The sequence below is a fragment of the Stenella coeruleoalba genome, assembly GCF_951394435.1.
Source record: "Stenella coeruleoalba genome assembly, chromosome: 2".
Classification (NCBI taxonomy): Eukaryota; Metazoa; Chordata; class Mammalia; order Artiodactyla; family Delphinidae; genus Stenella; species Stenella coeruleoalba.
Window position 1 is genome coordinate 142718717 of NC_137147.1, and position 12294 is coordinate 142731010.

The following is a 12294-nucleotide window of genomic DNA, read 5'->3' on the forward strand; positions in this document are numbered from 1 at the left end:
TATACCAGAACTATATTTATTGCCTAGGTATCACTTCCGGGGTTCATACATAAGTATCAGGAACTAAATTATTTGTTAGAGGATGGCATTAATAACAGCATAGGTCTGTCTTTGAGCCCATATGAGAGGGTTTTGTTACTGAAATACCAAAAGAATCTCATTTGAAACATCCCTTACCTATCTGGCAAGCCTGCAGCCTGGCCAACTTAACTGCCGGACAGTCCTTTGCTGGCAGGCAGGGAGGACGTGGGTAAGAGTGCACAGAAGAATCTCTTAGTTTATTTTGCAATTTGCAAAATGAAACTCAAAAAAGGCTGTAACTGAACTTTTTCTTTAGGGCTTCGGGATTTAAATCTATGACAGTGGACAGGTAACGTAATCCACAGGGGTGTTCAAACACGTAACTGCCCTAAAACACCCCCTGGGAGTAAACTGCTAGGTGGAAAGAATGTGTTGGCCGTTGTTCTGTGTAGAGGAGGGGCTAGGAGAAAGTAAGTGTTGATTTCCCCAATGTTTCCTTTGTGTGGCTGCCGTTGCCATGTGGTGGTCTGTTGCTATGAGATTTGTGGTGCCAGACAATGGCTGCTGGCTCTCTATGACTGTGCTATTAGGTTGAGCTGTTTCTGCAGGAGTCAGACTAGTAAGCAATTGGCTACGCAGTGGAGAAACCCTGGTCACTGTGCACCATCCCTCTCCAGGTAAGTGCTGCCTGAGGCAAGACTGAAGGTGAAGGAGTGTTAATTATAGCCAAGGAAAAAGAAAAATCAGTAGCTGAGAACCATCTTAGCTTTCCAGTACAAATACCTAAAATTAGATATTTCATAGTTCACACAAGTACTTTCCTACATCAGAACCACACAGAATAAACCAAGGGTAACTATCAAGGTTACCATTTCCATGAAAGATTAATGGATAGCCTCTTCCTGTTAGTGAGAAGGACAAAGACACCCACAGTCGGGATCTGTAATCAGATGAGGATAAGAACCGCTGAGGCAGGTTCTCGCGGAGCTACCACAGGCTAACTAACTTCCTGCTAAGCAAAACCACTGCCTATTACTCCGATAATGAGAAAACTTTGTCCCACAGACCAAAAGTACAGGGCTCAACCACAGAGTTTGAAGCAGGGCCAACTGTTCTGCTAGGTAACAGGGGCCAGAGTACACAGAAGTCACCCTGGCTCTGTGTAGATGTCAGCTATTTACCACCCTCATCCTTCTCCCATAGATTACTCTTTCCATCTCAGAGCAAATATACACTTTTAGAGTATATGTAATTTCAATACCACCTAGCCCCTATGATATTCAATATGGTAAACCACTAGCTATATATGAATATTTAAATTTAATAAAATTTAAAATTCAGTCCCTCAGTTCCACGTGCCACATTTCAGGCGCTCAATATCATGTGTCACTAGACTATCATTTTGGAGAGTATATTTCCACCACAAAACGTTCTACTGGACAGGACAGATCTAACCCAAGCCCCCATAAATTAGAAATCTAAGGCCAGGAGAAGTTCAGAGACTTATCCAAGATCACATGGGTAGCTTAATGCACAATCTGTTCTGGAATTCAACTCTCCAGACTCTAGTTCAGAGATATTTGTTCTGTACTACTATGGCTTTAGGGCACTATTATTCCTTAAAACAATTCATCTCAAACAGCTGCAGACACTCCTAGCTGTTGGACTAAAAATGTATACCCTGATGTGGAGATGGGGACGCATAGCCTTTCCATGTTTTTTTGTGCACATATATGACAAAACCTTTACCAAGTGCAAAAACTGAAAACTTTCTCCTCCTCACCAAATCATTAAGCTATAATTCAGCTGTGGAGGATAAGGCCAAGCTTATCACAGAGCTTTTCATACCCTCTGGAATACAACATAGTTGCACTCATTTCAGCTTCAAAAATGTGGTCTTATAGCACTACAACTTCTGTCTTTCTAATATTTTGGTAAAGAAGACCAAAGAAGAATTTTAGAGATGTTGTAAGAGGGATTTCTACATGGAGTGGGATGGTGAACCTAGATAAATGATTATCAAAGCTTTTTTTTTTTTAACAGCAGAATCCTCTTCAAATATAGTTTTACAAAGGAGCTTAACATATAAATCACCCAAAAGTAGAACTGCTCTGGGTTGCATCTGGTTGGGTAGCAGAGATGCAGGCTTCAGTAGCTGTGGCACATGGGCTCAGTAGTTGTGGTGCACGGGCTTAGTTGCTCCACGGCATGTGGGATCTTCCCGGACCAGGGCTCGAACCCGTGTCGCCTGCACTGGCAGGCGGATTCTTAACCACTGCACCACCAGGGAAGCTCTGAAACGATTCATTTTCAAGATGCCATAGTCAACTAGTATTGGATCCACGCTGACTCCAAGATTTAAGCCATAGATTCTATTAACTTAAAAGCTGGATATGTCCTTATTGGTCATCTAGTTCAACTATACTTAAGAGATGAGGCAACTACAGTCCAAAAAAGTTAAGGAATTTGCCCAAGGTCACACAACAATAGTGGCAGAGATATAGAGGTCTCCTGATTTTCACTCTAGGGCTCTTTCCACTATACCACAAATTCTGTCTAGAAAGCACATTTGCTGAAGTAAAATATATCACTAGTGATGGCCTTTGACTTAGTGCTGTAGTCTAGAAAGAAGAACCTGTAGCATTTCCTGGAATTCTTATCTAATAAGTCAGCTTTGCCTTTCTTTAAAATGCCGTGGAAGCCAGTAAGCAATTTTGCCTCAACAAAAGTATGTGTTTCCAGGACCATGGGTTAAGGTAAGATCTGTGAACCAGAAATAGACTTGGAACCTGTTATTTTGATATGAAGTGAGGTGGGACAAAGTGAAATCAGGGGAATCAGACCTCTGCATAATAAGAATACGTCTTAAAAAAGCCAAGAAAGACACTCCAGGTTATACTTGGGTCTTCTTAATAGTCCTAAGGTTGAGCCTAGTTAAGGAGGATCTTTGTAGTGCTGGCTGAATCACAAACAGCCTAAAAAGGAGATGGGATCTGCAGGACTTTCAAAATGCCTCCAAGGCAAGGTTTACAGTGAGAGATAGGAAAGAAAGCAACAACGCAGGACAGGTAAGCACAGAAATCAGGAAGAATTGAGGTCATGACCCCTACACCTGTTCTCAGCAAGGTGTCTCAGTTCTATAGGAACCGCAGGATCCTCCATTCCCCTGAGAGGCCAAGCATTCATAGCTTCTCTCTAAGCCGTAAGGGTTTTTCAGTTTGAAGACAGTAGTTTGCCAGGCAAAGAGACAAGAAAGTATAAAAAGTTGGGGTAGCAGACAAAAAAACCTAGAAAGCTGGAAGGATTTTTTAAAAAAGTATCTGTATATAGTTCTTATCATTAACTTGAAAATTGACTCAGTACACTAGATCTTATAGATCTGCAGAGGATGATCTTCGCAGGAAATCTCTGTTTAAAGATGAAAAGGAATGTGAACCAGTTCTGATCCTAATTCAGACTTTTGCCCACAGACAGTTCAGGCGAAGGCCCTCTGGGACGGCCAGAAAGCAGAGTATATATCACTGCAGAACAGTTCTCTTTCCCTTGGGATGAAAGAAAAAGAAAAGAGAGGTAATAAGCCCTGAAATACAACATGATAAGTGGGAGAAAATATGGTATTAAACGTAGAGGACTAACATCTTACAGGTTTAAATAAGTTAGAGTGATCTTAAACTTGGTGAAAGTAATATTTATTCTGAGTTTCAGAGAAGGTATAGAATTCTGGAAAGTATCTGATTTTATAGTATCTATTAGATATATATTAACATAGATCCAGAAATGACAATGAGATGGTGTAAGCATCCATTCATTCAAATAAATATTTGTGAGGGCCTACTATAGATGCCAACCATTAAGTACTGGGGATATAATGGTGAGCAAAACACAGTCTCTGAGCTCATAGAACTTTTGGAACAGTGGAAGAGATAGACATTAACAGAAAAATACAATTATATACACAATTGCAAATTGTGATAAGTGCTGTGAAATAAAGTACACGGTGCATTGAAAGTGTGTAACAGGGGAACTTGGTGATAGGCCGCCAGTGACAACCAGAGAGTCTTTCAGAGCAAACGATTAAAAAAAAAAAAAAAAAGAAAAATCTGTGCTAACATCCCCCTGGCAGGGAGGGAGAACAGGAATCCTCAGATAAAAAGGTAACCATTGTTCTCAGGAGAGTGAAAGGGTTATTAGCCTCACTCTCAGAGTTTTTATCAGGTTCACATACATAAAAAGCATACTGCCCTTGGAGAGAGTCACTACCATAAAGATGGGAAGAATACAGTAAATTGGCAGAAAATTGATGTTTTCTATCTTCAATATATTGAAGCAAGAGGCCCTGAAGTTTGCTTGGTGGCACAGAGCTGTGATCTGGATATGTTTGTCATTCCAACAGACTCTGGCTGTTTAGATATTTGGCCATAGGCAGATGACATTTTTAAAATCAGAGACAGCCACTTGTGATTTCCAGATTGTATATTGCATACACACATACAGAGTCAACCTCTAGGTCAACCTGTCTCTTCACTGCCTCTGCATCAGTTTCTAACACAATAGGATTATTTTCTTTTTCTTTTTGCATTATGGTCTCAGGCACACAATAAAACCTTATCAGCAACGTTATTCTGAAGGCTGAAACTTTACTATATTGCTAACAACGAGAGAGCCAAGAACACAGAGTTCTTAACCTGTATCACCCTGTATCACATCAGCACCTACTGCATGGAAAACCTTAAATAAATACTGGATCACAGCAAAATATTCAGAGAGGCAGACTGGTTTTTATTGAAATGACTAGAATGAAATGCCTGAATTTCCACAGGCAGGCTGATAAGATTGCTTATGATCATCAGAGATAATTAGCTGTGCTCCTCTGGGCCTCTAAACTCCTCAGAGTGGGGATGCTTTGAAAGCCTGGTTACTAATGCAGAGACATGATGCGACTCTGAGGGCCAGCCTCTCTAACCACACATTCTTTCACAAGGACTTGGATTCTTTATAAAAAGAAGGTATACTGAAATCAAATTGCCGCGGATGGTACCAAGGGATCTGAAATACCTGGTTAAGTCCCTTTGCACCCCTAATTTTTCAGGTTTACAAACTTTCAAAGCAGAAGAGATTCTGTTCTCAGGGGCAAGTAGAACATACAAGAAGTCTGGATGGTAGCCTTGGGCAGCAGCGCCCTACAGTGAGCCAACTGCTGAGTGGATGCCTGAAAACAAGACCATGTAAACAGTTCCCTGTTGCCTAGGCCTATAAAATCTGTACTAAGTGACAGATGCGTAAAGTGGCGTGGGTGGCTGGGCAACGAGGCAACCAGTGGGAAGGAGCTGGCTGCACTTCCAGGTGCTAAAAAAGGCAAGAGTTGCAAATCCAATGAGCCAACACTAAGTCAACTTAGGGGTGACTGTTTTCCATTTCCTTGACTCCCACGGCTGCCCTTTTATTAATTTTTCTCTTCAAGCCTGACCCAAAAGTTCATTTATATTCATATTCTCCCATATAAAATGAAAAGGAAATGGAGAGTATAGACACAGTTTGAATTACCGCATGGCCAGCACCTATCAAATGACTGCTTAAGTACCAGGGCCGACACCGTTGAATAGCTATGAAGGGGAGATAATTAATTTAAAAAACTGGCAATCTCTAGAAGCTAGGCAATTTTACAGACAAGTTTGCTGTAATCCTCTGGGTAGGTATCACCAGCAAACTATGGTCATTTGAGACTCCTAATAAATACTAGGTATTATTTATAACAATAAGCCCCCTGTTGACAGAAGCAGGTTGAGAAGGGATGGAAAAGCTACACATAGCACTTACCATCTTCTGTTTCCTGCCACACGATGCCCTCAAGGTTGACGCTTGTCCCAGGTTCGCAGGGGCCCAGGCACTCGGGCTCTGTGGCCAGAGCCACATCACATGTGTTGACCCCAACTGATCGGGTACGAACCATGATCTGCTCACAGGGGGATGCGATGTCATTATTGACCACTGGCACCAAAAGGTGCAGCGGCAGCACTGCTGGTGTGGAGACAGGGGACTCCATCTGTGGGGGAAGAGAAAGTAGTAGCTGAGTTACAAGGAGGATATTTATAGGAAATAACTTCTCTGTATTTAATCTAGTCCTACATCCTTTCCTGCCAGAGTGCAGAGGGCTTTAAATGTAAGACTTTGGTCCTCACTTCCAAGTTCTAGCTCATGACACCATTACAAATCTAAGTGGTTTAGATGAGTGCACCCTGGACTAGGAGAAGCTCTATTTCTTATTAACAACCCTCCTCATAAACTGTGCTTGGCTAAAAGTGTATTTAAAAACTTGTCTCATTTAAAAATCTCTAGTGAAAGAGAATCAGGGCCAGACTTCAACAGCAAGGGAGCACACAGATTGATGAGAAAGAAAAGGCTCAGCTTCTGAGGCATGTTCTATTGCTACCACTTTGCTTCCCTCCCATCTATCATTCAACAAATAATACATTAATCAGGTATAAAATCCAAGAATACAGGTGGGATTAAAGAAAGGGAGAAATATCCAGATCCTAGGAATGCCACTTCAGGAAGACTAGAGCTTTAATCCATCTTTGGGTAGAAGGAAATCTACTTAAAAGTTACAGGAGGGCTGGGAGCAACCTGTCGGGGGTTTCTAACCCACAGAGATTATAACAGCGATTGGTTAATGAGAATGGCCTTTCGGAGTGTGAATCTGACATCAAGTGTACATGTAAGAAACAGGAGGTACTGTTACTATCCAGAAACCAATCTATAGCAGTCTATCGTCAAACACAAGAACCAGCAATCTACCTCAAAAAACTAGACCCTCCCACAAGAATGCAATTACTTAGACGCCAAGAAGAAAGCAACGCATCTAGAGTTAAAAGAAAAATTGTAATAAAAAGCAATAATCCCTTAATTCTTTAAACCCTAGCATTTATCAGGTTGACAAAGTACGAACTCTGAGTCAATACTGCCTACACCCTAACTAAACAGTGTCTGGAATATGCAAAGGCACTCAATACACAAACTGACTGATCTTCCCTAAAGATTAAGTATGATACCAATCAGAAGACCTAGAAAATAAGAGTCAAGGATTGGGACCCTCTTTCCCTTGTGAAAGACCAGGTTGAACGTACTCCTTCAACAGACCCACACTGAAAGCAAGGCAGACACGCACCCATAATCCAAGCTGCTGGACAGCTCTGCAACAGAACTCTGGTTCTGAAATAGTTTACTGCATGACCACCACTCTATCTATAATCCATCTCCCTCCTTTTAAACACATATATGCACGTGCGCACGCGCGCGCGCGCACACACACACACACACACACACACACACACACCCCCTACACCTTCCTGGCCTCGAACACTACCCTGGAAGCTGAGATCTGGCTACTGCATCCATTCTCTTCAGGGAGCTCTCTGACTTCTTGGCTTACAAGTCAAGTGATGGTATTTGCAGACCATCACTATCAGAGTTCACAGAATGCTAGAACACTGATTCTGATCAATTCTGGTCCCTGAAAAGCTGCCAAAACCTTATCCTTATCTGTTTGTTGTTACACACATCCACCCTGTACTTCCCTAACTCCACCCTTTTCATAAAATGGAAGTGGAAGCCTGTCTAATGAATCTTCTGCATAATGGCAAATGCCAAAAGGCATTTTTGGTCTTTTGTACTCTTGAAAATCAGGCATTTATAATCCAATTTGGCAAACTTCTTGGGATGTGGTAGATGCCTGAAAAACCCTTTAAAATTTCTAAGCACAGATATGAAGGCGAAAACAACAGAAAAAATGAACTGGATTTCCTACTACTCCTGTGTAGTGCTGGACTCTGGCTCTATCATTAAGCCCTCTCAGGAATTATAAGAAGGTGGTTCATTAACTCTTTGGAAAGGAAGTTTCCTGGAGATTTTACCTGTGAGAGTTACTAGAAAGGGGAAATCAGAGACAGAGTATACAGACCATCTTTACTCTTAGCCTCACCTCTGTTTCTTGGTTCTTTCTCTTGGGGAAGAACTAAGACAGAAGCAACTTCACAGTTAGTATGTGCATTTCCTTTGCTTAAGAGTTTGTTCTCTTTTCTATACCTTTCTTCTACTAGCAAGAGAAATTCCTGCCAAGTCCTCTTTCTTGGACAAAGAAATTGGCCTGAACCTTTTAGGTCACTCCTGTGAACTTTCTGATTGCCTCGCTTGAGCAAGTCCTATTGCCAACCTGTCCCATGGTTGAGGCAGCAATCCTAATCAGAGAAGGCGGTAAGTCCCCAGGGAGTCACCTACACACTCTGCCATCAAAGACAGCTCTTTTCTGTAAGTGGTTTCATTTCCTGTTAGGTTATTCAGTGCTGCTGGGAGGCCAGGGAAAAGATAAGCTACTAACATCTAGACAAAGCTAAGCTCCCAATTCTATACTAGCAGACCCAGAAAACAACGTCTAAGATATAAGTACAAAACACCACTGTTGCATTCAAGCAGCTTGCCAAATTAAACCCCGCGGGAAAACATCTGAAGAGAAGAAACTTAGCTGAACTGATCACTAAGAATAACAGAACTAATACACACGAGGAGCTGATTAATGTGTGTATGCATCAAACCACACTTACTGATCAGAGTTAAGTTACTAAGTAGAGTTCAGGATCTCTGTTTGTGTGAGGATGACTTTATTTAACTATCTGATTAGTTAAACGAGATTTCTGAGGGTGAGGAGAAGTGAGGAAATCCACCTATGGATGTGGAACTACTGTTCAGTTTCCTTCTACTTTGCAAAAGAAATCTAAGGAGCAACACAATAATGTTTAATTACAGATCTAGCTCTGCTAATTACTGTTTGGTCACATTTATAATCTACATTAAGCCATAGTGCATAATAAACAGCTCTGTGATATTCATCTAATAACCTAGGTGGCTTTGTGGGATTTCAAATTCTACTATTCATCGGAACAAACATAGCTTCATTTAACACTCTCCAGGAGAGGATAAAAATAAAAAAAGGACTCGTTTTGCCATGTTTCCTGTATGCCTAGGATATAAGAGCAGGGATTGTCAAGAGACTGATGCCAGCAGGGAAAATAAGGAATAGAAATATGAAAAGTTAAGGTCATTAAATACCTTAACAACTATGACAATGAAAAAAGCTGGGCCAATTCTCAGATTCTGAAATGCTAAGAAGTGCCACCATGGCTCCTGGGGCTTCACTGACATGGGAAGGTAAACAACAAAACAAAACAAAACCTGAAAAGAGACAGAGAATTTAAAGATGGAGATCTCTGAAGTTTCCCAATATTTCATGTCCTTTATTTTTTTAATGATACTTCTTTTCAATTCACCTTTAGATATTAGTCTAATAGCACTCCCACACTTGAGAGGCACTAATGGAGGGAAAAAATTTCAAGGTGGCAACATAATTTTAGGGGTAGAAAATGTAGCAAAGAAATATTTGGGACAGACTCTCCCCTTCACAAATATGAGTCTGATATCTTTACCTTCACAGTCAAAAGGCAGAAAAGGAGCTGGTTCGACTGATAACTGCAGTAGCTCTAAGAAACTCCCTTTTATTCAAGAGTGAAAGATTACTGGGGATCATGGTTAGATGAATGTTCACATTTATCAGGAAAGACTGTGCAGAAAGTAGAATGTCATTAAATATACTAAATACTATATTAATAAGAAGTTCTCTTTCTTCAATAATTCCAGAGATCCTTCAAGATTTTATAGTGACTCGGCATCAGCAACACTAACAGTAATATACGATCTTGATTGATGGACAACATATAAGTACTCACCCTGATGTATTATAGTAAACTTGATTTGCTCACAAAGTTTTTATTGTGGGTTATTAAAAAAAAAGGTAATTTAAAAAATCCCATTTATCAGTTTATTGTGTTATTTATATTTCTCTCAAATTAAAACACAGGGGCTAAAACCCTCAATTGTTTGAACTGCCTTCTGTCGACTGGCAATTTGAGACAAAATAAGTTCACTGTATTCTTGTTTAATAATTTAGGATTATTTTTGCTTATTCTGAAATATCTTTATTATGAGAGGCTGGAGGGTGGAAATCATGGAATAACTGAAGATGGAGGCAGGAATCTGAATTCTTCCTCTCCATGAAGCTCTTGTCAGAAAGCAACAGAATATTCTGAGTAAATCCCCAAAGAGCTTAACATTTAACTACTAGTGAAGGAGGAAATCAGTCCCTTTTCAAACACTAAGTACCTTTCCAAGTGCCTCTCCAAGAAAAAAGGAAGGAAGGGAGGGAGGGAGGGAGGAAGGAAAGAAGGAGAGGGGAGAGGAGGGGAGAGGGGGAAAACGAGGCTTGCCGGTTTCCTGAGCTTCCAGATTTCACTTGGGCTGCTTTGAAGAAGAATTTGGTTGTAACTCTGGTTAATTTCCCAGACATTTTGTAGTAGAAGACAAGGAGGTAAAAGAGAAAAAGAAAGATGTGGTAGCTGGCACCACAGCCAAACATCAAACAGTTCTTAAAAGCTACATATTCTATTATTCAAAGAAGACTTACTTTAGCATTCAATTTTAACCAATCATCACCTGGTCAAGGTCAGCAGTGAAGGCTGTTCCAGTGTGTACTAGAAAATGCAAGTGCAGTGAACACATAATTTAAAGGCTACAGATTAGCCATAGGGAGTTCTCCGAGATGATCCCTATAGAGTCTCAGGCTCAGACCCTAAAGACTCTTCTGGTAAAGAGAAGGAGATGGCAGATCAAACGATCCTAATATTCAAGCCTGTCTAAAACTCCCAATGTGTGGCACTGAGTAAATTATGCTGGAAACTGAACAAAGGAAAAAATCTCATAAGCAAAATCAATGCATAACACAAATCACATGGCAGTGTCCAATACTGTGCAAAGGTTTTTGCTGAATGAAGCATCTCTTTTGCTCTTCCAAATCTTCTCACTCTACAGTCTCCTGCCTGCTTGAAATGCACCACATTTTCCTTCAGCAAAACTATTAACTTTGTAGCTGATGAGTAACCATAGGGACCTAAGTACTACCTACCTCTGAAACTGACTACATTTTTTTTCACGCAAGGTTGATGATCCCTCCTCCCATTCCTACATGCTTCCAAAGGAAGCACTAGAATTAGCTCTCAAGAATAAAGAATTTGAGAAAAATTCTGTTTGGCTGCAACTACTTCCTCTCCTGAACACGCTTCTTACCTCCTTTTACATACTCATTTCCTAAAAACATCACGGCTGGAACGTGTCTTCTCTACTCCATCCTCTTTCCCCTTAAGGAAAGTAAACACAACCGAAAGCTAAAGCCTTTCTCTGAATCATTCAGAATCACAGATGTCAAAAGAAAAGTCTCAACGTATCCTCCAACATGGATGACTAACTGTACTTAAGAACCTAATCATCATTTATATTGATGGTCCTATGAGAAAACACAAGCATTGTAATTGTGACATCACAAACCACATCTTGCTCTGCAGCAGCTTGGGAAGGAGAAATGGGAATGATTCTCCCTGCTTTAAGCCAGCTGTTCTTCACCTTCCAGGTCTTGGGAAACCTTTACAGATTTAAAAATTGAGAACCTTACACAGCTTTTATTTATGTAGGCTATATTTATTGATATTTACTGTGTCAGAATTAAAACTGAAAGATTTTAGTATGTACTAATTAATTTAAAACAACTAACAGCTAACAATTTTGAAGTGACACGAGACACTTGGTGGGAGGAGGAAGGAAGGTGGGTGTAGAGAGGAAAGGGCAACACAGGGATCCCTGCAGTGATTGAACTGTATCTTGACTATGTGGTAGATACCCAGACTAGACATGTGATAACATTGATAACGAAGACCCAACGCAGCCAAAAAATAAATAAATTTATTTTAAAGAAAAGAAAAAAAAAAAAGAAAGCTGGTCTCACACAGATTTGTATGTCGTTTTCAGATAATTGTGGATATTCTCCTTTGATGTGACCCCAAAATGCAAAGAGTAATAGTTCTTTTTATTTTTTAATATTTATTTTATTTACTTGGCTGCATGGGGTCTTAGTTGTGGCACGTGGGATCTTCGTTGTAGCATGTGGGATCTTTTAGTTGTGGCACACAGGATCTTTTAGTTGCGGGATGTGGGATCTAGTTCCCTGACCAGGGATCGAACCCAGGGCCCCTGCACTGGGAAGCACGGAGTCTTAGCCACTAGACCACCAGGGAAGTCCCAATGAGTGATAGTTCTTAAAGGTTATTGACAATGTGGAATCTGAAACTTTTTGTACTCTGTTAGATTACAATCCATTGGTCTAGCTTGCACTTGGAA

General features: G+C 40.6%; 1 protein-coding gene across 7 annotated transcripts in view; it reads right to left on the reverse strand.

Moving 5' to 3' along the window:
* The window catches only part of ZNF609 (zinc finger protein 609), a 234117-nt gene that overhangs the window by 57647 nt on the left and 164176 nt on the right, over nucleotides 1-12294 (reverse strand). For all 7 annotated transcript variants that reach the window (XM_079914867.1, XM_079914863.1, XM_079914866.1 and 4 more), the window contains one exon: nucleotides 5839-6064. In XM_079914867.1, the coding sequence (XP_079770993.1) occupies nucleotides 5839-6064 (226 nt within the window). The remainder of the gene's footprint in view (nucleotides 1-5838; nucleotides 6065-12294) is intronic.